This window comes from Semicossyphus pulcher, unplaced genomic scaffold (assembly GCF_022749685.1).
Source record: "Semicossyphus pulcher isolate SPU_LCO1_2020_fin unplaced genomic scaffold, fSemPul1.0.p SCAF_18, whole genome shotgun sequence".
NCBI classification, from domain to species: domain Eukaryota; kingdom Metazoa; phylum Chordata; class Actinopteri; order Labriformes; family Labridae; genus Semicossyphus; species Semicossyphus pulcher.
Genome location: NW_027211691.1, coordinates 20,791,087 through 20,817,423, shown reverse-complemented (window position 1 = coordinate 20,817,423; position 26,337 = coordinate 20,791,087). Strand labels below are relative to the sequence as shown.

The following is a 26,337-nucleotide window of genomic DNA, read 5'->3' as shown; positions in this document are numbered from 1 at the left end:
TATAATATTTATTTTTATATTTTACCTTTTGACTTTTTTTTGTTCACTCACTTCGTATTTTAATTTCTCTAGCAAAACCGCTTTTGTGTGTTGAAACTACATTTCCACTAAAGCGTTTTAGCGGACGCGGAGGATTGTGGAACTTGTAGGAAATTTAAGTATCCGCTAGAAAACTACAATTCCCATAGTACAGTTCTGCCTAGCTTATCATATTGTTCATGGCGTCTGGTCGAGGGCTAAAGACAGGTCGCTTTCTGACTAGCAGATAAGCCGTTGTCTTTAACGGTAAGTAACGTCGTTTTTGACCTCTTCCGTCGCGAATAGCTTATATATAACACAAATATCGGTTAATGTAGACATGTGTCGCATATTAGATAGTGTGTCCTAGATACAAAACCGACTCAACCTCCTCCTACTGGTGGTCATAACATACTGTAGATACAGTAACTTGGCGTGTGTCATATTGCATTGTTGTGTTTGTTTACTGTTCGTCTGCAGGTTTTGTGTGGACTGTCTCAGTTTGACACAATGGAGGTGCAGAGTGTGTCGGTGGATGAAGAGAGGCGTTTGATCCAGCTGAGGTTTGATGCCGCCGTCAAAGTGATCAAGAGTTTACCCCCGGATGGTGAGTGGAGACACCGGTGCAGCCTGTCATTCAGGCCGGTTTAACAGATTCACTACAGGGTTCACAGTTTACCCCCGGATGGTGAGTGGAGACACCGGTGCAGCCTGTCATTCAGGCCGGTTTAACAGATTCACTACAGGGTTCACACAGAACTGTGTCAGACAGGTGCAGCGGAACAGCTTGGTCAGCCCTGGATCTTGTGCGATTTAAAAGGCTTAATCCACTTTACCTGCAGTGTACACAGACCTGCCTGTCTGTTAGCAGTCTCCAACTTAATACACAATTCCACAACTGTTATTTACGAAAGTTTGTCTTGTCTCAGAGCCTTCACAGATACGTAAAGCTGAAAAAAAAGTTGTTTTGCACATTTATTGTACAAAAGTTATTTTTAAAAATGTATTTATTCCTTGCAGGTCCCTTTCAGCCTTCTAATGACATGATGCTCAAGTTCTACAGTTACTACAAACAAGCCACTGTGGGAGTGTGCAACATACCACGACCTGGATTCTGGGATGCAGTCGGCAAAGCAAAATGGTAACAATAAGATTAAATTTACAGCCACTCAATATGTTTTTACTTAAGCCCAAGTGCATACAAAATCTGGCAAAGAAGTGTCCTTTCTAAATTAAATTAAATGAAGAATAATGTTCCCTTAAGGGTGAGCTGACTAGCTCATGTCATTCAAGCAAATCATGAGATTTATTCCTGCTTTAAACCATGACTGTACACATTGCACAACATGTTGCTTTTTGCCTACTTTGACCTTATTGTGCAAAACCAGACAGAGTAAAACTCTCCCCTGCGTTTTACTGATAGGACGTACTGCTGCTCTGTCTGTTGGGTCTTACGTTGTGTTAGTTGATCTCTGGACTCTACTTGGAATGTAACCTCTTACCCACTAAGCTGGACAGCTTCTTCAACAGTCCCACACAAAGAAAACAATCCAGCAATTATGAAAGAAGTAGTTTAGGAAGCACTCTAGTTTCCTAAACTAGCTGACCCACAGCTTCCAAAGATTACGTTGACCTTAAATAAAATGGTTTGTTGACACAGTTGAAAATTGGCATGTATGTGGTCAAAAGCCATCTTCAAACATAGACTTTGATTTTTGATATGGTGTTATAAAAGTGCTGTTTTTGTTTGATGCTGTTATTCAGGGATGCATGGAACTCTCTTGGAGAAATGTCAAAAGAGGAAGCAATGAAGGCCTACGTTGATGAAATGAAGCTGGTATGTTTTTTTCTAACAAGGTTACTCATAAAGAAGATAAACAGGTTTATTAGATTCTGATAGAAGCATTGAGGACAAACATTAATGTAATTTAGCTTAACATCACTATTGTTAATGCGTAGATCCTGGAGGGAATGCCCATGACAGATGAGGTGGAGGAGCTCCTGCGTGTCCTCGGCCCGTTCTATGAGCTCATCGAGGAGAAGAAAAAGATCTCGCAGATATCAGACCTGAGCGCAGGTGGGTTTTATTCACCGCATGTAACTCTTCCGACTTTGATTTTGATGTCATAGCTTAACCTTTTTTATGATTTGCCTCCTGTCTGACGCTCAGCCCGTTTGACAATGTTTGCTAGGCAACTGGAAGGCAAGTACATCACTGTGTAAATATTTGGTTCTTGTGATTGTAGTTTAGTTTTGTCTAGTGTTGTAGCTTAGATGCTTTTAGTGCTTATTAGCAGTCATATCACAAATGCTGATAAAGCTTAGCACATATAAGGTTTGTTTTGCTATCAGAAAATTAATTATGATAGCGACAAACTTTAACTAGAAAAAAGCTGACAATGAGTCTTTGTCTCACTCTCATGTAAACAGGTTCCTTGTGATATAGTTATCAGGTAGAGAAAGTGTTATTTACCTTTCCTCTCACACAAGCAATGTCTTTGTGGGTTTTTTGAAATGAAGTCTTTCTTGTTTGCAGGGTTTGGTACGATGATGAATTCAATGCCATCAAAGAGCGTCACAAAGAGCATCATCAGAACCATGGAAATGAACGGCACCCTGCAGACCCGTCCTGCCAGGCTCAAGTCAAAGGAAGTTAGGGAAAGGTCAGAGGATGAGGCACAAGAGGAGGAGGAGGAGGATGATGAAGAAGAAGAAGATGAAGAAGAAGAAGAAGAAGTAATAAGGGAAGTCAGAAAAGGTAAGGAAAAGTAAGGCATTAAAATATTGAAAAAGTCAAAGTAAAAGACGTTTAGTTGACATGATTTTCTTTGCTATGATTTTATTTTAGCAGCAGCGTTGCAGCCAAAGAAGAAGGGAGCACCCAGGAGACACAAAGCGCCTCTGACGAATGGTAAGGTGGCTAACGGGGGAACCCATCTGACCAACGGGAATCACTCCAGGACCACCCTGAACACTGAGGATTCCCAGGAGGGTGAACTTGTACTCAACGGTCACCACGCAGGTAAGAAATGCTGTTTGTCATGTTATTTTACAGCCCAAAGCAAAAGCGGGTGCTAGTGTTTGTAATCAGATAATCTGCTAAGCTGCATTCCAAGAGCTGTGGCAACTCGGCAGACACCGAATCTTCACACTTAAGCTGCTTCTGGAGGAGTTTTTCACAGACTTTATATATGGGGCTGTTAGAACAAAGCCCCCAAATTAAAGGGCCAGTTCAACCTTAGTTTTATTGTGGTATCATAGGGAGCGAATGCCATTATGGTAGAAAAAAATGTGTCTTTGGAGGACGCTATCCGCTTCTCCAATGGGCCCTGGAAAACCTCCACCAGACTACGTAAAACGCTCCAGCGTCTCTCGCTGGCCCGTTCCTTTCAGAGGCAATGCACGCTGGGTGTTGTAGGAATATAGAATGGGCGAAACCACAAGCTGTTTGTACAACTTTCTCCACAGCTATGGCGCCAATTTCAAATTTTATTGCTTCTATCGATTACAGAGAACACCAGCTTTGACTCACAGTGGATTTTTCCAGGGTGAATTGCTCCTTTAATTTGTTTATTGCAGTGCAGTTTCCTCCTCATTACAATGCATCGCTGTACTTTTTGTTCTGATCCCAGATCCCAGTGTAGATGTGTCCAGCCCCGGTCACCTGGCCAGTGACTCCGACAGCGAGGTCTACTGTGACTCTGTGGACCAGTTCGGCCAAGAAGAGGCAAGACACAACATAAAACCGCTTGTTTACTTGACTTGATTGTAGCCCTTTGTTCTCTATTGATTTCATATTAACGTGCATCTTCTGCAGAACTCGGAGCATAACCGCTCTTTGGACGAGCTCGATGAAGACGAGAACCACGTCCTGCCTTCTCTAGAGGAGCCAGAGGGGACGCAGGATCTCCAGGAAGAGGATGTTCACGGTCCCCCGCAGGTCATCAGGTGTGGAGGAGAAGATGGAGACGACGGTGGAACAGTTTCACAGAGACAGAGGCTGAACGCAGGCATGCTAGACAGCTCTTTGGTCAGAAGAGGAAGGGGTAAGGTTGTCCTCACAGGGCGTTTGGACTCCAAGGTCTTTGTGATCTGGATTTATAGCTTAGTAAAGAACGGATCTATTTTATTAAACATGTTCTTTGATTTGCAAATGTGTCATATTTATAAACAGAATTCGATGTTTTTAGGCTCCAGGTCTCCAGGCCTCGGCTCTGGCTCTCTGGTGCCCATGTACAGTGGTGACGACGGGGACGGGGGCCGTAGGGGAGGAGCGGGGACACCTGTGGGGAGCCTGAATGAGCAGATAGTCGTGGCGTTGGCTCGACTGCAGGAGGACATGCAGAGCGTTCTGGAGAGGCTGCACACCCTGGAGGCTCTGACTGCCAGCCAGGTCAGACCAGTTTAATATACATAATGAAAATGTGAAGGTCATAACAGCCTACAGACTAAAAGTTAACACAATGGTTAGACAGTGTGTATATGAGGCTCTGTAAGTAGAGAAGATAAGAGGTTTGTACTTTGGCACTGTAAACATCACTGTGAGGACAGGTCGTAGCTAATACTCAGGGTGATGGGTTTTTTTTATCCTCTAACAAAAGTTTATTTACTTTTCTGTTTTTAATATCTGACTCTCTGCAGGCTCGATCAATGTCTCTGTCCCCAACTTACGCACCTCCCCCAGTGAATAAGAAGAGACAGGTAAACTGCTGAAATATGTTTACTTTTCTTTTAACACTTAAATAAAATATCTACCTTTTTTCATGCACCCAAATCGTGGTTTAGCTTAATTCAAAAAGCTTAAAGTGGCAGCAAGCAACATGAACACTCCAATGTGAAAATATTGCCTCTCTGTGTTACTCCGCTACACCAAACATGCACGTGCAGTTTGCAACTGGTGTGCGGTGCGTCTCTCTGCAGCACCGAGGCACGGAGAGAGAGAGAGAGATGCTGTTTATTCCAAAAAGTACACTTTATTCAAATACTACTGAAGTTATCTTTACAGTTATGATTCTTGGTGTGGACCACCTTTTTACCTCTAGGTGTTGGAGCTTAGTGCTACCATTAGCTGTTACTGTAAGAGCTACCTTTACCATGTTCAAGAAGGAACATGGCAACCTCTGCATGGCTTCGCCTTTCAGCCCCTTACACTCGTCTGATCCCTCTTTTTATTTGGGGCTCTCTATTCCCCCTTTACCACCCAAATAAGTGTGTTGACGCAGGTTTTTCAGACCGAGGAAGACCCGCTAATAAATGCCGATTGTCTCTTTTCTCATGGCTGGTGGAGTGTACTCCCTTTTCTGCTGCGTCACTGTCTGACGTCACAAACACGCCTGAAACAGGGTTAGTAAACAGTAAAGATGTTATGGTGGTTAGGTCTTTTTTGTATCTATGACTCATTCAGTCTGTGTATCAAACTAGGCGGTGACAAATATGGAACGATGTTCGAGCGCTGCTCAGACAAAGAATTTAATTTGTAGCTGAGATGACAAGAAGTCACCGAAGTTACTGACGGAACATAGCATCGCGCCAGAAAGGGGGCGGAGATTAACGTGTTGACACAGGTTTTGTGTTCCCATCATTGCCGATCGGAGAAGAGGTGATAATTACCCGGGTCTACTGCAGAGTCATTTGACCCGGGTCTGAATGCCGATGTAGCCTTTCCCACTTAGCCAAAAAGCCGTGTGTTGGCGGAGTTTTTGACCTGTGGGAAAGGGGCTTTTGTAGCTTTTTTCTCCTCCAAGGTCCTCCTTCTTTTTGCTTCTTTAGCAGTATATGCCGTTGTCGGCAAAGGAGATACAGGAAATTTACCGCAAGTTGCCATAGCTCCTGACTGGCACAACTTCTGCGTGTGCGCTGCTGACATGAGTCACGTAGAAACTGGATGACGCCAGTTTGTACAGAGTCGCTGTGATTGGCTAGTTAGGTGGGAAGCTAGCCCTGATTGGTTGTTTAATTCAAACCGGACGATTTTTTAAACAAACTAAATTCAAAATGTGTTATTTTAACTAAATTCTTATGAAATAATGTTCCTTCTGTAGCTTTAATCACTGTAGGAAGGAACTGCACTGATTTAAATAGACATGACAACTGTAATGAGCCAGTTTCATTTTAGAAAATCCTGATTGTATGAATGTCTTTACTTTCCCAATTTCCTAGAAACCATCCTGGTGGCCTTTCGACATTTCTCCAACCAGTTTGGCCTTTGCTATCGTTTGGCCATTTGTGGTTCAGTGGCTTATTCGCCTATACCTGCAGAGGAGGAGAAGGTACATTTTTACAAACTTAGAGAACTATTTGAAAATGCAATATCCACTTTAATTACTTGTGTTTCTAATTCTTCCACAGACGAATCAACTGAACCTGCTCATGGGCGAAGATAATAAAGAAGAGTCCTCTAAATGTCTTTGGTTGGGTTGCTAATGGCTGTAACTCCCCCCTGCTTCGACCCACAGCCCAGTAATTTGCTTTTGCACTATGAAGAAGGCGTCTAGAGTAATGAGCGAGAGGAGGATATCTCTCGAGTGTGTTGTACTGTGGATGTGGAATCAAATAGAAACATGAATGTAAAAGGCACACAGCCTGTGATTACACCACTGTACTGGAAATCTTTTTCTCTGTAGGAAACGGTTTGTGTAGGAGGAGGAATTTGCAGTTGGGATGTTGTCAGCGAGTTTAGAAAACGACTACAGTAGCTTCTCAATTATTCCCATAACTAAGGCTTTGTTGCACAGAAAAGGGCCCCGTAACGTGCTGTTTTTGAGCTTAATGTGGTTATACATGTTCACAATTCACTGTCATTAGTTGCCCAGGTGATGCTGCTATAATAAAACGTTGTAATAACTGTAGTTTAGAAGGGAGGATTGAATGTAATATATTGATGTGGTGCGATTCTTTTAAATTCAGAGAATAAGTTAATATTTATTGCTTTTAGCAACAGTTTGATGAAGGCGTAGCTGGCCAGATTACAGCTGTTCAAATGAGGTTTATGTTTAAAGTGACCGCTAAATGTTGTGTATAGGTTAGATCAGGTTCTCATCACCTGTCCTTCTGCATATCTGTCTGTGCTTTATGTCGAAGTGGTCCAAGTCTCCACTTTTTATTTTCCAGATAGAAGAAGTGCCTCAACATCATAAGGTACATTCATACTGTAGTGGCATTATGATTTTGTACATTCAAATACTGTAGCATTAACTGTTCCAGTGCTGGACCAAATTAACATTAATCATACTATGTAGTGAGCCATGAGGTGGTGAGTCTCCATCTGATTCTCCACTCAGCTATGTGATCAATAATGCATAACTCCCATCATTGTCTGTGTTGTTTACGCTGTTGTTTTTCTATATTGCATAATTTTAATGTGTGATGTAATAAGTTTGTAAGAATATTGTTTTTTTGTGTGAGTAATCATGACTTGTTTGCAAAGCAGTGATATCTATACAAATTGTAACTATAGATGTACAGTTCAGATTAAAATGCAGTATTTTAATTGCATTCCCATTAATTATTAATATAGAATACTATATCATATTTACAAAGGTTTGCATCTGCGATAGCACTAATCATGCCAGAGCCATTATGTTTTAATAAAAATAATAAGTTTAACTTTCTACTGAAATGTACTAAGGCTTTCTCACCCTCTCTGCCTGTGGTAGAGTGGTGTTTGCATGTGATTATCTAAGCCTCAAATAAAATTTTCATAAAGCATACTACTTTGTCCAGATTTTTACACTACAATACATTGTTTGACATCTTGGGAAATGTAGAGTTACCAGTAAGTCTCTCTTCGTTGGTAGAACAGCCATGAGAGGTTGAGGTTTTCAAACAAGTTGTTCAACATTTTTGGAAATATGTCTACAGAGAGGTGTAGTGAAGGTGCTTGGTTTCAGTTGTGCCTGGATAACTTGTTTGTCAATTAAAAAAAAAATATTTTGTAAGTCACAAGGAGGTCAAAGTAAAAAAAAAAATGCTGTGCAGTATAAGACTGAAAATATGTCATAAGAGATTACAAATCAAAAGTCATGCAAGAGATTCAAGTTTTAACACCCACTGAAGCTTTGCAAAAACGCCTGTATGCTAGCTCTCACGGAAACTACTAATTCTCATTTCCAATATTCACAGCTCTCAAAATTCCTCTACTATTGGTGATTTTCATCTCTTGTACTGTTTCCAGAATGAGGTGAAATATTCACTCGCTATTAGCGCCTTTTTTGGTAGTTAGGAGGATCAATAACATCAATTTCATGTCTGTAGCCTACAGTTAATATGTGCTACAGCTAACGAACTGTTAGTTAGCTTAACGCAGCTCTAAGAGAAACAGAGAAACAGCTAGCCACGTAGCTTAGAAATAGTCTTGCATATAACCCCTGAAAAAACACACATTGTTTTAAATTGGTTGATGTTTGCAAGGATTTTAAAATACAACAAGGCCCATAGAGCTATGCTAGCGGTTTCCAGTCTGTTTGCTCTGCTAGCTAGCTAACTGGCTGCTGGTTGTTGCTTCTAAAATACATACATTTAAGGTAATAATCTTCTTTCCTGCAGGATTATTAACAAGTTATATTCTATTATATAACCTTTGACAAGAAATTAATTATTCCCTTCAACCTTAAACTTTTCCTTAAACATGTACAATGATTTCAAAAACATAATGCAAGGAGCGTTTCCTAGACTCAAATTGATCGAGGTTCTCTTTGGGACACGTAGCCAAAAAACTCTATTTAAACAATTAAAATGCCTTAATTGTATTGGCATGGTCATGTTAAACCTAAAAACAAACTCTGATGCATTTCAGCAATATGCCTTTGTTTTAAGGTTTAACATGGCCATGACAATACAATAAATGTACAATGATTTGTTTCATCTCTATTTTATCAATGTGGAGTTTATTAATTTACCGGAAAAGGGGAAACTGTACATCAGGTTACAAACAGATTTTATTTGTATTTTTTCTTAGAGTGAACAAGATAAAACATCACAAGTAACGGACACGTCATGAAAATGTATCTAAAAAACTAGTAGTGTGGAAAAAGAAGAAAATTACAAATACAAATGACATAAAAGCAGCAAAAAACAGACCTGCTAGAATAGAGTACCTTCTAATGTCTTAAAATAATGACGCTAAACGTTATTAACAGGATTTACATATAAAATACAGTCATGAATATATTAGCATGTTTTTTCTTTAGCAGTATTGTACCCCTTCAGGGAGCCCGCCCACCCAGTCAACTAACAGCAGGGGAACATTTCAATGATGGACAGTGCAGCTAAGAATGGAGTGTGGTCATGGAAAGTTAAGCAGTAAGTGCCCCATTAACATGAACTTACATACACAGTTATAACACCATAACAACACTGAAATCAAACCTAATAGGGACATAACTTTATAGTATGATAATAGGTTTAAAAAAATTACTACAGTAACCCAGCAGTCACAAGATTCAGCTTTTATCTGGCTCTTATGACCAATGATTGCACAAAGGTAAAACACTTAAAAATGTTACAACTTTTATCAGAGAAATAATAAGAACCCACATCATTACTGCGCATTCATTTCTATAATAGATCTCACATTTGTAAAATGACTCATCCATCAACACACTCAACATTCTCACTTCACAAATACTTAAACTGTGGTGCCTGCTGCTTTAATAAAACTCATCTGTTAGTGTTTGAAACTCTAAAGGCTGAAGCCCGACACGGCGATGTGCTGAGCGTTGTTTCTGGCATCAAAGTACGACGTGTCGGTCTCGTCCTCCGGCTGAGGTATGAAAGGCATCGTCAGGTTCTGCAGGTTGTCCCAGTCCAAGCTCTCAAACAGTGGGTGACACTTTAGCTCTGAGGGTTTTTCAGACAAAATGTTCAGAATGCACTTCCTTTTAATTTTCACAAGACACTCAGATTTACCTAAATAGATGTTTAAAGTAAGGCAAATACTAGTATTTTATAGGATAATAGCTGCTCAAGAAAGAAAGCCCCCTCACCCTTAAGTCCAGCTCGTTTTGTCATGTCCATGGTCAGGAGGATTTCAATCGCATTTCTTGCATTTACAGACAGTTCCTCCTCTTCCCCAGGCCAGGGAATATCTAAAGAAGTAGACAGTGAGGTGGTAAAAGACTAAATCTGTTAACCTTTTGATAACAATCTTTAATACAAGCTTTGTGTTAATTCAGAGATATTTAAGGGGCACGATTGAAAGCTCCTGTAAAGTAAAGCTAAACCCACCTCTGTTGAGAATATTCTGGAAGACCAGCTGAGGTGTCTCGTCGTTGAAAGGTGGCACACCTGTGAGGAACTCGAAAAGACACACACCTAGTGCCCACCAATCCACCATGTAGTCTGGACAGGGGCGAAGGAAAAAGAGTCACATTTGATACAGCTGCTGGAATCGTACACAGTTTTCCCTGTTATTCCTGTTAGAGTGTGCACTAAGTATACTGCGGTGGCAAAAGCAGGGACTGAGTTAGGGATTCAACTTATACACAGCCCATTCTTCCATTCACACATGGAAAACTCGAGAACTGAAACTACTTTTTATGAGTTTCATTTTAAGAAATGGCTTGAAATGTCATTATCAATCGTGCTGTGAAAATCAAATCAAATACCGCACATTAAACCTGATGTTTGTTTCGAGCTTTGTACTTTCAGAGAAGCGATTTTGCCTCTAAATAACTGTTTAATTTAAAATTGCAATTTTCAAAACAATCAGTTAAGAAAACTACTTGACAGCTGATGAATACAATTTGCCACACATATTCACATTGATGTCACAGACTGACTGTTAATGAATCAAACAGCAGTGATCATGCTAATGAATAGCATTGTGCAACTGACAGGAAATATTGTCCTCAGCTTGTCAACATTTGAATGGATGTCAGATCAATATGTTATTATAAGATGACATTTTGCATGTCAGTTGCTAAATGTCAAAAGTAAAGCCAGGATTGCCCAAAATGAGATTTTGTCCAGTTAAAAGCACATCAGCCTTAACAAGTCTAATTTCCCAACTTTTAACAACAGTGTTAGTTTAAAGTAATAATCTCGAAGATTTCCATTTAAATAAATGTCTGTTAAGTCTCTATCTATCGCCGAATGAGGTAACGCAATGGTGATTGAGCCTATGGCCGACTGATGAAAGCCTTTGCATTTGCAGTTTTACAGACTGGGTGTCTGTGGCGACTTTCATGAAACAAATCACGAGCAGCGCCCAGTTAGTGACTAGCAGTGGTTGGTCTGCCAGAGAGGGTAGGCGGAGCTAAGTGGCTGCTTTTATGATCTCTGCAAGTGCTGCGAGTAAACAGTAATCTACTATGGCTGAACAAACAAAGAAAAGATGGATGACTACAGATACAACTTCAAAAATAAGTGAAAATCCAAAGAAAAAGAAACAAACTCGACGCTCAGATGAAGCAAACAGTCTGAAAAGGAAAGCGACTGTCAGCGAGGAAAATCAAGAGTTACAACCGGAGCCAACCGTGGACGTCACACATGAGACACTGCATGCCCTCTTTGGTGCCGCCGAAGAGACTGAAACTAAGAACTTCGAGATGAGCACTTTAATGTTAAGACTTAATACATGATCCCATTTTTTCAGCTGTTGTAATCACACATTTTTAAAATGCTCCCCCATTCCCTCTGATCAGGCCCACAGTTTATTCACCAATCCAAGGGGCAGAACCAGAACCAGCAGGGAAAGGAAAATGGGGAAAGGATCAGCTCATGTCCTCTAGCGTATTAGCAAGCTGGGTGAACATGCAAGCTTGCTTGCCAAAACAGCAATGTCAATATAAACTTACCACAATGACAACTTCCTGAAACTCAAAGAGAATGCCTGTCACAAGGACTACAAAGTCTACCAATGTCAAGTTCAATACGGTAAAAATAAATAGGAGACATTAATGTTTTGTATTTCTAATTTTTTCTGTCTTACCGTGAGGTTTCCCTAAAAGAAGCTCTGGAGCCAAATAGTCAGGAGTTCCTAAGATGGGTGCACCCTCAACAGGCAGCGCACCCCTTCTGACACTCTTAGGAGTCCTGAAAGGGGTGTGAGAGGTCGACATCGGCTGTGGAGTCTGATTGGAGGAGGAAACAAAGGAAATGTAAAAATATCACATGACGAACATCAAAAAGGTTATTTATTGAAGGGCAATTTTCAATAATAAGTTGTATGTAAATTGCTGTCGGTTTTACAGCGTAAGCTATGCCCTAAAAGATTATATGGTATGTTGAATTAAACAAATCTACAACCAGGTTCTCTTTTTTAAGAGGCTGTATATGGGCACAGTTATAACAAATTCACAATGACAAAGCTAACATGCTGTTTAGTCGGTATAATGTTAATCATTTTAGTTTAGTGTTAGCATGCTATTTTTTGCTAGTTAGCACAAACATAAAGTACAGCTGAGGCTAATAGGAATGTCATTCTTTTTGCAGGTATAAGGTTGAAACTCAAGTGTCAGACATACAAATTTTAACCCATTGTTGGCCTTCAGTAAAAAAGTCAAGATATTAACAAAGTGATTACAATTCATCATCAGCAGATCATTAATGTTTCTACCAAACTTCATTCCAATCCATCCCAAAAATAAAAAGTTATGCGTCCTTCTATTCTCACCTGATAGAGAGAGCTGTTGGACCTGGATCTTTTCTGCACAGGTGTTGCTGTACCAGATGCAGAATAATAAGAAGCTGTTGTGGACACATCCATCGCATCAAAAGACCCGATGCTGAGTCGGGACATGTTGGAGCGGTTAATGGAGCTACAGTAGCTCCGGAAAGCTACAACATTTTGTGGCCTGAGGAACGAGGGGGACCGCGCAACGCCGCAGGGCAGATCAGGGAGCCGGTTGAGAAAGGAACACTGAGATTCACCTCTACGGCCAAGAGTACCAAGTTTGGGTGTTTCAGTAGTGACAGCAGATGCAGTTTGTGGGAGTGACTCAGTGATGGATGAGTCTTTATTTTCATCATGCTCCTCAAATGATGCCAAATCCCTGTTTTTGGAACCCCTGCCTTGCTTGTGAGATGCATGGCTGTCAATAGTAAGAGACGTTTCATGCATGGACCCCTCAGAGTCGAGGCTCAGGCTCCTGCAGACGTCGCTATCCCCAGCAAGTGGTGAAGTGAAACTTGAGTGTGACAAGTCTTTGGCCAAGTCTTCAAACACTTCCTCTGGCGGCTCTTCCAGTTCACAAAACAGACTCTTGGCCACAGCAATGGGACTGGAGCGCTTTGGGACCCGGTCTTCAGCTGAGTCGACGCCCTCGGCGGAAGCCATGAAGTCACCTATTTGTATGGTGGAAAACGTCCCGGTCAGGCCAGTGTGAAACCTCGCAGTCTCCTCTGGAATCTCAAAGCATCGTTTATAGCGGGAGTTACTCTTCTTGGCTTGGAACTGCAATTGCTCGGGGCTTCTCTCAACTTCGGAAAATGTTCTCTTTACAGATGAGGCTGGCGGACAAAGCTCATCCTGAACTGTGGCGTGGGGCTTCTTTTCTGAAAGATGTCCTGGATTTGACTCATTGCCGTTGGCCTTAGCAGAGGAGCCAAATGTGCCCGGTTGTGGGGACACACTCTCCTGTTCTGACCCCTTGGACTCAGAATGCCCTCTGCCCTTATGTTCATTTTCTTTCTGAAGAGGAAAGATAAAAGGCAATGCCAATAAACACCAATATCTCTGTTAGGTTTATCCCTATATTTACACCAGCTGTTATAAAGAAGCTAAATGTCTGCGATGAAGAACTATGTTAAACTAGATTAAAAAGCATTACTTTGTATCAACATTTATAAAATACGAACAAAATACTTGGTCAGGACTGCTCTAATAAAAACAACATTTGTGACAAAATACATCCAGTTTAAGGTTTACAATCACTGACCTCCTCACACTCCCACAGTGGACTGATGCCACCTTCAGTGTCCGTGGTGCTGCCTGCACTCATAGTCTCGAACCTCTTCCTCGTCTTCATCAGCGTGGGAGTCAGGTTTTTAGCCAGGCTATGTGGACTAAACACGTTGCTTTTAAGTCCTATGGAGAGATCAACCAAAACAGTTCACATTAACAAGAAATCACATGGATGCTACACTATGCACCAGCTTTTTCTAAACGATTAAACAGGTCATTTTACAAGCTAATAAATGAAAACAAAAGAGCCTAAAGGACATCTTGACATCTGCCACGACTTACCCTTTTTCCAAGGGTAGCGAGTTGGAGAGGACAGCTGATCTTTTTTCTTCATCATGGGAGAACCATAAGAGTTATTCTTTGGCTTTATTTTGCCACAGGACATGGGACTCGACACAGCAGATGCGCTGCAGTGACGCTTGCCTTCTGCTGCAGGTGTGTTCTGTGTTGAAGAGAGAGTCCAAATGCAAAATAAACTATGTATGAAGCATTGAAATGTCTACAATTAAGATTGTATAAATTCACTTACAAATCCAAGGGAGCTGATTAAGGAGAGGACTTGGCCCGGGGTGCGAAAGTAATCTTTCTTAGGTTTAGCCAAGGATGGAGTTGTTAGGATATCCATAAGACTCAGCTCTGATGGAGAGCACAGAGGGGAAATAAAGGAAATATTACAAACAACACTACTTGTGGTGATTGTCACAAAAGTGTGAAGCTGATAAGACTTCATACCTCTGTCAAGCTTGACTTTAGAAAGGCCAAAGTCTGTCAGTTTGATGTGTCCTTCGTTGGATATGAGCATGTTGTCAGGCTTTAAGTCCCTAAAAGTCAATAATTAAAGTAAATTTCAGGTCAATATATCTCAACCACAATCAGTATAACACACATTTAAGGACATGAGAAAAAAAGGTAGTAAAGTACCTGTGGATTATACCATGACGATGGAGATAGTCCAAAGCCAGGGCAACTTCTGAGATGTATCTTACAGACATATCCTGGTCAAAATACCCAAAGATGTGAAGCAGAGATTTCACATCACCACCAATGAGATATTCCATTACCTGTAAGCAATAGATCAGAATTGGGATTTATTGCCAAATAGGTTTACACATACAAGAAATTTGTTTTGATGTTTTGGTGCAGAACAATTATAACAGAACTAGAATAAAAATAACTAAAAGACTTACATAGAACAAGATTTAAAAAAAAAATAGGCAATAAGAATAAAAAAAAATATATTACATATATATGTGTGTGTGTGTGTGTGTGTGTGTGTGTGTGTGTGTGTGTGTACACGACAGGTGTAATTAAAAACTGTACAGGATGTTGGTGAGATTAGAGATTAGTAGATTTAACAACAGCCAGTTCAGAAAGTTCACAAAACAAAAAGTTACCAGATAGATCTTGGTGGCTGTCTGAAGGGAGTAAAACAGGTGAACCACGAAAGGGCTTTTACTCAAAGCAAGTGCATCCCTCTCTGCCTTCATCTGGCCCGTCATATTTTTATCAACCATGGCCGCTTTCTTCATCATCTAAATAAACAAAAAAAGAGGGCATTTTCAACTTAAATTGGTATCATTCAAAATTCAATTTTATTCAAAGTTACCAAGAACAGTACCAACTCACCTTAATGGCATATAATCGGGCATTGCACTTCTTCCGCGCAAGGTACACCTTGCCAAAAGCGCCACGGCTGATGGGCTTCAAAACGATAAAATCCTCGATTGAAGGCGCTTTAGGAACTTCCACCGGTGTGGAGTTGTGCTTTTCATCTGCATCCATGTTTCAGCTTTCAAATGAGGAACTGGGCTGTGTCCTTAACAGCCAGCTAGCCCGGTAAAAACACTTGCATGATAAAACAACAATCCTAGGTTTGTTTTGAAATTTTGAATTCCGCTGCGCTTTCGCGAGGTCCTATTGACCGTTTGGTTAGGTATACCAAGTAACTGCCTGTGTAAAAAGTACAAAATTTTCCTGAGGACGCGTGTTGCAATCAAGAATACGTTTTTGAATTATAGCCGTAATGTTTTAACGCATATCAGCCTTTATCAAAATAATTTGGCCAATAGAACGATATTTGCATTTCTGTTATTTTAATTTTGATCAGGCAGGATAGAGCAAACGTGATGGTTAAATATAGAAATTGTGTACAAAGAGCCAAGCTATGTTTTCCTTTAATGTAAACACTGGGAAAATACAATTATATTTATATTGTTTACAAATATTATCAAGCATTTTTAATTTGATTTTAATAGACTGGCGATTGGAGTTCGACAAGTGATGTAATGACGCAACCTGCACCCGGTAGTAATTCAGTATGACGTAATTTTGTAGTCCACTTGACCTCAGAAGAAGCCGGAGAATCCATTTGCTGTTAGCTAAGCTGCTAAAAGTTGTGTAACAGGGAAAACAAGAGGACACTGCTCCCGGGAGGTCTTCGTCCAGTTAGGTTACACAGAGGGTCTCTCCTCATTCATCACCCTCCGTGTCCTTATTTTTTTGATGCATCATTCGGCAAAAATGTTCTCACTGTCAACGTTTCAGCCACAGCAGGTAAGCCGACTGGGTAGCATTTTTTAATTAAGCTAGCTTATATGTGCTCTTCTGACAACGTCTGCAACCTTTAGTTATGAAGTCAGCGTTACCAGAGAAGGACAAGTACGGGAATAACAGCAAAAAGTGTCTCTATTGCCATTGTTTATGTCACGTCTTCTCTGTCGGTCAATGACAGCTAAACTCAGCTAATGTTAGCATTAACAAGAACGGCTATCCATAATCAGCCCATGCTTACGTCACGTTGTCTTAGTAAGCTATTTCCAAAGCCAAAGCGTAGTACGTGCGGTTTCGGTCACGACCTTATTGTCTTATATGTTTGGGAAGAACAAGGCTTAAAGTAAATTGAAGGTTGCTAACTTTGACTTATTTTGAAAGAGCTGAGGTTATATAACTCGCATACGTCTGACGTGTGAGGGACATACTGCTCTCTGTTTGGTGTCAGCTTGAATAACACATAACAGTCCTGCCCCTTTGTCCTGAATGAGAGATTTACGTTAGATCCAGAAAAACTGTAATAGTTTTTGAACATTATCTTATCAAAGTGTTATACTCAGCAGGTAATGATATATATGTCACTAAGTATTGAGAGACTGTTAATTACCTTCCTCTGTTTGTTTGTTTGTAAGATGATACTGCCCCTCAGCCAGCTCATCAATGCCCTCCACTCTCTGAAGAACTCAGCCACAGCTTCAATCCAGACCCTGCACAAAGACTTCAATACAGAGCACAGTTCATTGCTAAAAGAGGTGAGGTGGACACCACAGATGCATTACATGTTGCCAAAGACACAGAACATAGCCATCAATGACTTTGACATGATGATAAAAAGGACATTGCAAAAAGATACCGCATGCACGTCTTTACACTTGTACGAAAGCCCATAGCGTACATGTATCCATACATTTTATTTACGCCGTTTTCCCGTGATAAGTTATTTCAGTTTTTTTCCTCGAGATCACGACTGATTTTTCTCGTTATTGGGATAACAAAGCTGGTTTTCCCATTGTCACAGATTAATTTGGCCCATTATCTTGAGATAACAAGGCTGTTTTTCTCGTGATAATGGGATAATTTCCCAGCAATATAGAAAACAACAGGCTGTGATATTACAGATCACCACATGCCATGCTGCCATTGCCCACACTAAGAAAGGGGTGAGGTAAGTTAAGCCTGTTTCTATGTTTGTTTTGTGCCTTTGCAACTCTGGGGATACGAGTTATGACCATCTCACGTGACAGTGGTGCTGCGTCGTTATCTCGTGATAACGCAATAGATAAGTCGAGATCTAGAGAAAATGGAGTAAATAAAATGTATGGATGCATGTCCGCTAAGGGCGTACACTAGACAAATCTAATCTTAAATACAATTGTATTTTTTGTAACTTGTCTGTATATTTACTGAAGCAAATCTACTTTGCGTAATAGGTTATAGGCCTCTATCTGCCAACTTCATAATTTCTATATTTGTCTGAAAAAACGCTTAACAGTGTTCTTGTAATTGCTATATGAAGCAATGCACACACTCAAGGGGTAATTAAAAATTGATTTCCAAAGGTGTAGATAACCTACTTTTGCTACCCATTCTTTATAGCCCAGCGTAAGCCTGAGGGACCTTGGCCTGTCAGAAGTCAGGGCGAGTCAGCTGGATGAGCTGATCAGCAGGTTGCTGCCCTCACCGGGACCAGAAGAACCTCTCACTGTTCCTTCCGCATGGAGGACGAGTCACGCTTCTGCAGACAGCTTCTTTCACAACAAGCATGGTGAGATACAGGCGGCCCAGTTTTTTGTTATCTAGAAAAGTGGCCTAAAGATGACATTAATAAAAGCCATCTGATCCAATTTTGTCTTGGAGGAAAAGTAATTTTAAAAATGTTTTGATCTCATACTCTTTTTCACTTTTTCTGACAGGGTTTTCACACAGAAGGTCGGGGGTTTTCGGCTCTTCAATATTCCACAGACAATACCACAGTCCTTTAAAAGATGTCTGCTCAGAGCTACAATTCTTGCCCAGTAAGTAAGGGTCCAAGAATACTTAACATGCTGTGTCTCAGTTATGAATATATATGCATATGTATAGATCTTGTCACTTAGGTTAGTTTTCAACGTTTGTGTTTTTTTCTATTTAGTTTTGGTCCAAAGTCGGGGGTTCAAGACACTTAGAAAGTCCAAACGAGTGGAGCCTGGTTACGACGGTCCGGTGGAGTCTGAACCCTACACGCCAGCCTTCATGAAGGTCAGCATGTTACTGTCTCATTGAAAAAGTAGTCGGACCTATTACGAACATACGGGTGGATAAAGAAGTCAAAAGGGCTGAAATTTGAAGCTTACTGACCAACTGTTCCTTCGTGTCCCTCGCAGGGGTTACTTCAGAGGGAAAAGGGACCAGAGGCGCAGTCGCTAGATCAAGTGATAAAACAAAAGAACCTTCCAGAGAACCAACAGGAGGCTTTCAAGACGGGTTTCACTGAGGGGTTCATGAGGTCTCAGGCTTTCACTCAGAGAACACAAGGCATGTGGTCGTCAGTGTAACTGTACTTTCTTTAGATGCTAGTTCTGAGTTAAAACACATGATTGTCATAAAGGAATTGTTTCTGCTCTGTTTTGACAGACTCGCTGAGGAGAACCAGGCTGATCCTGCTGGTCCTCCTACTACTTGGTATTTATGGCTTGTCAAGAACCCCGTTTCTCTCCGGTAAAGGCTCCTTTTCTGATGCTGGTTTGTTTCAAATTTATTCTCTCCTATGCTTGCAAATCATCTCACAACCCTTCATGCACACTGCAAATAGAACTAACTGCTAGTATTTCTAAAACAACAGCAAGCGTCTGCCTTTAAGTTAATATCTTAGAGCACTGGTTTGCCCCTTTTTGGGATTTTTTTTTTCCAGCTCAGTACTTTCTGACTTGTGCAAAATCTTTTTAAGTTCAACTAGAAGTGTTTAAAGTATTGACAGTTAACAAAAGCTTTGGAAATGGGAATATTAATTTTCAAGTTTGAGTACTGTTGGCCCCAGTTAAGAAACAGTGGCCCCTTTTACACAGCCAGTTCAAGGCGGGATAACTACGCCTCTACGTTACGTTTCGTCTTCTATGTAAAACACACAGGCAGAATGGTGGGGTGAAGTCATTCCGCCTCTGAGCCGGCATCGGAGGTAGTAACAGAGGTGAAACGATGTCTGTAAATAGCAGAGCCAGCAGAGGAACAGCGACTTGTGTTTATTTTTTTTACATCCGCGCACGTTTTGCTTCTGCAACGCCTGAATGCTTTGTAAAAACACGCACTGGGTTGCTTGGTCCAATGTAAAATGGCGCAGGCTGCATGGCCGCGGAGCTTCGTTACGGTGCTGTGGCGGAACTGCAGTGTAGAAAGGGCTGTTGACTTATAGTACAGCTACATTATATTTCTCCTGTGGTGTGCATGTAGAGTTTAATTGATTGTTCTGCTGCATAACAATGTGTAATAATACTTAAATATCTATCATCTAAGTCTGCCAGTTAGAGGTGATATGTAAAGGTAGCACATTTAGATCTTTCCATCTGTGCTTGCTGTAACCAGCACAAACAGTAAATATATGCCATGTTTTTCTGGTGTTGCTCTACTGATCCAGTTATTCTGCATTTTCACAGTGAGGTTTCGCACCACATCTGGTCTCGACTCAGCAGTCGACCCCATCCAGATGAAGAATGTGACATTTGAGCACGTCAAAGGAGTGGAGGAGGCGAAGAATGAATTGCAAGATGTTGTCGAGTTTCTCAAGAACCCACAGAAGTTCACTGTACTGGGTGGAAAGCTGCCGAAAGGTATTTTAATGAACATTTTCTCTACATGCGCCACATTGTCTGTTTTAATCATTCAGGAATATAGCCTAATCCACAAATCTGTTTCTTTCCTCTGTTATCCTCTCAGGTATCCTCCTTGTTGGTCCTCCAGGCACAGGAAAGACTCTGTTAGCGCGCGCTGTGGCCGGCGAGGCCGATGTGCCTTTCTACTACGCCTCAGGATCCGAGTTTGATGAGATGTTTGTGGGTGTTGGTGCGAGCCGAATCAGGAACCTTTTCAGTAAGTTCGCTGGATGTGAGAAAAGTTGAGTAACCAGTTGAAGATGTATCCAAACGACTACAATCTCTGTTTTTGTGCTTTGCAGAAGAGGCAAAAGCTAACGCTCCCTGTGTGATCTTCATTGATGAGTTGGACAGCGTCGGCGGAAAGAGGATTGAGTCCCCTATGCATCCTTATTCCAGACAAACCATCAACCAGCTGCTGGCTGAAATGGATGGGTCAGTGTTCTGGCTTTAACAGTTTTAAAGCTGCAGATGGTTAATTTGATGTATAAACATTCATTCTCAATGTTTTGGTATTTTACAGGTTTAAACCAAACGAAGGGGTCATTGTTGTCGGTGCTACAAACTTCGCTGAGGCTTTGGATAAGTACGTTTACATTTTTTCTCCCAAGACTTTACGTAGTAGGAGAGCAACCTATTGTAAAATCTAACCAGTTTGAGTTAATCCATACAGTATGTACATTAGATTTAGTTCATGTAAACAAATCAGTTCCAGTGTTTTACTTTCTACTCTGCAAACTTTGTCCTCTGTCAGATGCCTCAGGCTGTTTGAGGCTTATGGCCCCTGTCCCAGTTTCTGTGTTACGCTGTCTGAATTGGACCTTCCCATGTACACAAATAACAAAACAAACACTCGCTAAGTAAACAAACCACTGACCTGTTCTATGTCAGCTACACTAAGACAACAGCTTTAGGTTATACAGAGATTTTTTGATTACATATTTTGATGGCAAGTGAATTAAAATGCGCTATCCAAGATTTATGTTTTTAGACATATATTAGACACAATTTATTATTTCAAGCAGAACATTTTATGCTTTTTCAGCAAAAGAATGTGTAATTTTCTTGTAAAAATCCTCCCAGGGCATCTCCTCCCTCTCCCTCATTAGAAATTCCTGAATCTGCATAGTCCCCACCCACTATGCAAATTTCCAACCGCCCCTCTGTCCGAAAAAATAAAACACGTCTCTGCCTTCGTTTAGTGGCAACCTGTTGAAACTTAGCTAGCTTGAAATGTAGTAGTTAGTGGTAGCAACGTTAACGTTAGTAGTAAGTTTGCAGAAATGAGGATGATGGTTACAGCTGGTTCACACAGTGGTTGCCATAGGTTACACATAATGATATGCATTGCGTCACCCCGTCCATTAACGGGATTGGCTCCTTAGGTTTGTGACGTCTCAAACCTGCCAATCTGAAAACGTGTTGTTCAGCCTGTCCTTGGTACACTGCAGTTTAAAAGCAGACAGGCCCAGCCATTGAGATGACTGCTGATGTTGTCCCTGATATGTCTTGTAGCACATGAAAAACACCACATGGAGATGTTCACAAGGTTACACACTGGATTTACACTGGAGGGGGGCTTTAAGTCTTTGAGTGTCCTTTTCAAACTAATTGTGGGACACGACAAGCACAGAAACAAGTAGTCTTTTTTTCTATGTGAGTGTTAAGCTGTAAATATAAATAACAAACAAAAATGATATGAATCTTAATTAAAACTACTTTGCTGCTACTTTTCAGCGCTCTCATAAGGCCAGGAAGGTTTGACATGCAGGTGACGGTCCCTCGCCCAGATGTGAAAGGACGCACTGAAATCCTCAACTGGTACCTCTCCAAGATCAAAGTGGACCCTGGTAATCTTTGTCATTATTATTTATTTGTTAGCATTTTAGAACTTGAGTGAGAAAATCAGAAACATTAGCTCTCTTTTTCAATTGAAACCATTTTCAAGCACTCAAAGCTTCAAGCCTGTGATAGCATACTTTGTTTGCCATCTCAGAAAAGGGCTCCATTGACTCTCGAACACTGACCATCTTTCTAAAGAAGCAATTTTCTATTGTTTGTTCTTCCACAGCTGTTGAAGCGGAGATTATTGCCCGGGGCACAGTGGGCTTTTCCGGAGCAGAGCTTGAGAACCTGGTCAACCAGGCAGCCCTGAAGGCGGCCGTGGACGAGAAAGAGATGGTCACAATGAAGGATCTCGAGTTTGCTAAGGACAAGATCCTCATGGGTGAATACACGCAGTTTTTAAATGTGCTCTGCGTCGAATGAATCAGATAACCCGGACACACTTGAGGAATTAGAACTGAAATGTTACCTTAAAGTTTGATTTTGTCTTTTTCCAACAGGCCCTGAGAGGAAGAGTGTACAAATTGACAAGAAGAATAAGACCATCACAGCGTACCATGAGTCCGGCCACGCTATTGTTGCCTACTTCACCAAAGATGCAATGCCCATCAATAAGGCCACTATCATGCCCAGAGGCCCAACTCTTGGCCATGTGAGCGCACAATATCTATCTCTGTACCTACATTTTTGTCACTTCTTGTTAAATTTAAAGCTAATCATATTGTTGTTGTCTCTTTTTAGGTGTCCATGCTGCCAGAGAACGACCGTTGGAGTGAGACCAGAGCCCAGCTGCTGGCTCAGATGGACGTCAGTATGGGCGGACGAGTAGCAGAGGAGCTCATCTTTGGAGATGACTACATCACCACTGGTGAGGGAATAAGATTGATTTACTTGATGCATAGGTGTTGTGTCTTTCCGAAACAAGAAATGCTGTTAAAGATAAAATACTTCACCCATATTGTACAACCGTAACTTGAAGAAGGTGCCTCAGAGCAGAGTTTACAGAGTGGTCACTTAACGATAAATGCTTACTTATCATATTAATCAAGTAAAATATGACTGTATGTTTTAAATACAATGTTGGTTTCAATCTTCTCCTGCTGTTGTGTGTTTTAGGAGCATCCAGTGACTTTGATGGAGCGACCAAAATAGCAAAAATGATGGTGACCAGGTTCGGCATGAGTGACAAGGTGAATTTTATTGTTTTTCCCTTAAAGGAGCAGTTCTCCCCTGGAAAAAGCCACTGTTAGTGAAAGCTGGCGTTCTCTGTAATCAATAGATGCAATAATATTTAAAATGGGCACCATAGCTGTGGAAAAAGTTGTACAAACAGCTCGTGGTTTCGCCCATTCTACATTCCTAAAACACCCAGCATGCATTGCACCCCTCTCTCTGAAAGGAATGGCCCAGAAATACTACCGTTTTCGCTGCAGGCAATGGTTCAGAGTGGTATAGACTCCGAAATACGACGAGAATATACCGGTGGATCGTCTAAAAATAGCGCCCTCCAAAGGCACAGAGCCAAATAGTATTTTTTATTTTTTTTAGCATAATGGCATTAGCTCCTCATAACAGCATAACAGCATGACAGGACTGAGGTTGAAAATTGGCGAACTGGCCCTTTAACAATGTTGTACTGTGGCATTTACTGTGAATATACAATACAATGCTGCAGTTTGGGGCTGTATAACTAAGTGTTGGCGCTCTATTGTGGCATATTATCATCCAGATTCTAACTATGAACCACTTAAAGTTGTTCACAATAGAAGCAAATTGTACAAAGGCTGATTTCATCAAGTGTCCAATCAAACACTGGAACACTGATTTATTGTGAAGTGAGCATTACAGTAATATATAATTAAACCTAAGACACATGATATCTGTGTCTCTCTCATGGTTTGTAATGATCAGTAACTATGAGTAACTGATCCATGTAAAGGTCTGTTGTTTACTCAACCGAAGGTTGTAATTTGTGTTTTTGTTGCAGCTCGGTGTCATGACCTACGGTGATGTAACCAAGCAGAGCCCCGAGACACAAGCTGCCATAGAACAGGAAGTCAGAGTTTTACTGAAGGTGAGATTTTCCCACAGTACTCACACTCACTTTTTAATGTAATTTAATTACACTGTAATGCTAGAGATAATTTCTATAATTTCTATATTAACCTGTAATTCAACAATCTTCATCTTCCTTCCAGGACTCATACGAGCGTGCTAAAAACCTTCTGAAGACCTACAGTAAGGAGCACAAGACGCTGGCTGATGCCCTGCTCAGATACGAAACTCTGGATGCCAAAGAGATCCAGCTGGTGCTAGAGGGCAAATCACTGGACCACTAGATACCTCAGTAGACATTTTAGACTCTTGTAAATATGAAACTGTGCAATTGTGCACAGGCCTTTTGGAGGCCTTGTATTTCATTTCATTGTATCCCTCTTATTATCAATGAGAAGATGACATTGAACTTGTTAAGTTTCACCCCTTCTTTACATTTTTATAATCTTCCTTTGTTCTTTCTGGTAGAGGAGACTTTTGGTTTCACAGCTATTTTAAAGCACTTCATAGTTTAATCGGATGAAAATAAATCTTTGTTCTCAACAGGTTTCTCTACAGTTCACAAAGATCTTTGAGGTTTCAATGAAGCCTAGTCGAGGGAGCACACAATAGGTTTTTACATTACAGTCAGTATTTGTTAATATAACAAGGCCAGAAGGTAAATGAATTTAACAAAGATCATGGTCAATTAAGGAGAGATGATTTCATTTATATGTCAGGGTCTCATTTTAATTTTGTACAGACTTGTGAACACCGTAGGACCTTAAAGTACCTCAATCCTGAATGTACCATTTTGCTGTAGCAAGGTACAGGTGATACAGCTGTTCAGTGTTCAGTTCTCTTCTCTAAATGATGTCTACATATACCATATGCTTTCTATTTTGTGTGTTCTTATTTATTTAAGTGCCCAAAGACGTGTTCTTTTTTTTCTGACGTTAGTGATAGGCTGCCATGCCCTATTGTAAGCTCATCTGTAACAGATAAATGAGGGTAAATGTATATATACTGTAAGCGTGTAAAATGACTTGTGCTTTCGTTTGTTCCTTTAGACAAAAGCCTTTGAAGCTTAAATAAAGGTTACTCTTACTCATGAATGTGTTGTACTGAACATGAAAGTTATTATTATTTTGGCCACATGGGGGCAGTGCAGAAAGCTGATGCCTGTCGCGCATTGGTACTTTATTCTCTCATGAACGATAATATATGATATTGCTAATGTGTTAGCAAAATTAGCCGTTTTTACACGTCTCAGCAGATACAGATAAATATAAGCATTCATTTCGATTTTTGTTTTTAGCCACATCATCAATGTGAGTGAAATATTCATTTAACTTCTAGCTCCCTTTTGGTGTTTGCTTACTCTGCCTCTTAAAATTAGCTAGTTGCTGCGTTTTATAGCTAGTTGTTAGCTTAGTCATTACGCTGTTGGGTGTCGTACGGTGTAATTCTCTACTTTTTTTGTGCTTGAAACAACTGTCTGCAAATGTTAGAAACAGTTGATGATAAGGGAAAAACTTAAATTAAAATCGGAAAGTTTTACAATTAGCTCTGTAATGTTGAGGAGAGCTGTGTTTTATGACATTGCTCTATAGTCTTTTCTTTCTATTAACTTCAAGTAGACCAGCTCTAACAGAGTGAAAATTGTTACTACTGTCTAGAAACATTGATTTATTCATTAAGTTTGCATCCATTTGCAGATTATGTATCCATCAAATAAGTATGTCCTTATTTTGCAGGATGTCTTATGACAAGCATATTTTTTTAAATCTTAAATTGGAGTAGAAGTAGCTTTGTATGTTTGTGTTCTTTTTTTAAACACCTGATTAATTCAGCCATATCCACTGTAAGGCTGCTGTTTTTAAGAAAATCTTTGCAGTAAAAGGCAGGTTACATTCGAAAGGATCAGTCAGAGGGCTGTGAAAGGAGCTAATCAGATTCTTACAATACACTGTCCTTTGTCGAACTTCAAACAAGAATAGAAGCTCATTTACTCCTGCCTCTCCTGCCTTTGAATGCTCTTTACTAACAATTAGTGGAGTGTATTTAGTTCCAGATGAAGCCAACTGCGACATAACAAGCCAGGGCATTGTTGTGTCCTCATGCTCCTTTTCATTGATGGCT

General features: G+C 40.6%; 3 protein-coding genes across 8 annotated transcripts; 2 read left to right on the top strand and 1 right to left on the bottom strand.

The window, feature by feature from the left end:
- Positions 1–203: 203 nt before the first annotated feature.
- Positions 204–7,718, top strand: acbd5a (acyl-CoA binding domain containing 5a). Of its 4 annotated transcripts, none has more exons than XM_069667674.1 (14): positions 204–285; positions 499–625; positions 1,039–1,159; positions 1,783–1,855; positions 1,978–2,095; positions 2,189–2,221; positions 2,555–2,776; positions 2,870–3,040; positions 3,651–3,745; positions 3,836–4,064; positions 4,209–4,411; positions 4,660–4,719; positions 6,178–6,287; positions 6,367–7,718. In XM_069667674.1, exons 2-14 carry the CDS (start codon positions 529–531, stop codon positions 6,377–6,379), a joined length of 1,545 nt encoding a protein of 514 aa, XP_069523775.1. In that variant the 5' UTR covers positions 204–285; positions 499–528; the 3' UTR covers positions 6,380–7,718. The 4 variants fall into 4 exon arrangements, with proteins under 4 accessions (XP_069523775.1, XP_069523774.1, XP_069523776.1 ...); XM_069667673.1 differs by having other exon boundaries at positions 2,867–3,040; XM_069667675.1 differs by lacking the exon at positions 2,189–2,221 and having other exon boundaries at positions 2,867–3,040.
- A 1,298-nt stretch (positions 7,719–9,016) lies between these two features.
- On the bottom strand, positions 9,017–15,703 carry mastl (microtubule associated serine/threonine kinase-like). Of its 2 annotated transcripts, XM_069667597.1 has the most exons (13): positions 15,548–15,703; positions 15,316–15,453; positions 14,843–14,982; positions 14,654–14,742; positions 14,451–14,557; positions 14,204–14,363; positions 13,896–14,044; positions 12,632–13,648; positions 11,948–12,089; positions 11,814–11,828; positions 10,243–10,356; positions 10,002–10,103; positions 9,017–9,855 (listed from the first exon to the last, which is right to left on the bottom strand). In XM_069667597.1, the coding sequence occupies exons 1-13, from the start codon at positions 15,701–15,703 to the stop codon at positions 9,698–9,700; spliced, it is 2,487 nt and encodes an 828-aa protein (XP_069523698.1). In that variant the 3' UTR covers positions 9,017–9,697. The 2 variants fall into 2 exon arrangements, with proteins under 2 accessions (XP_069523698.1, XP_069523699.1); XM_069667598.1 differs by lacking the exon at positions 11,814–11,828.
- A 570-nt stretch (positions 15,704–16,273) lies between these two features.
- LOC138595841 (ATP-dependent zinc metalloprotease YME1L1-like) lies at positions 16,274–25,298 on the top strand. Of its 2 annotated transcripts, none has more exons than XM_069667311.1 (18): positions 16,274–16,474; positions 17,104–17,223; positions 18,068–18,236; positions 18,385–18,486; positions 18,603–18,709; positions 18,835–18,985; positions 19,085–19,168; positions 20,101–20,274; positions 20,381–20,533; positions 20,619–20,751; positions 20,840–20,902; positions 22,054–22,166; positions 22,388–22,543; positions 22,662–22,813; positions 22,903–23,029; positions 23,278–23,351; positions 24,149–24,235; positions 24,360–25,298. In XM_069667311.1, the coding sequence occupies exons 1-18, from the start codon at positions 16,424–16,426 to the stop codon at positions 24,498–24,500; spliced, it is 2,157 nt and encodes a 718-aa protein (XP_069523412.1). In that variant the 5' UTR covers positions 16,274–16,423; the 3' UTR covers positions 24,501–25,298. The 2 variants fall into 2 exon arrangements, with proteins under 2 accessions (XP_069523412.1, XP_069523411.1); XM_069667310.1 differs by having other exon boundaries at positions 19,085–19,192.
- Positions 25,299–26,337: the final 1,039 nt, after the last annotated feature.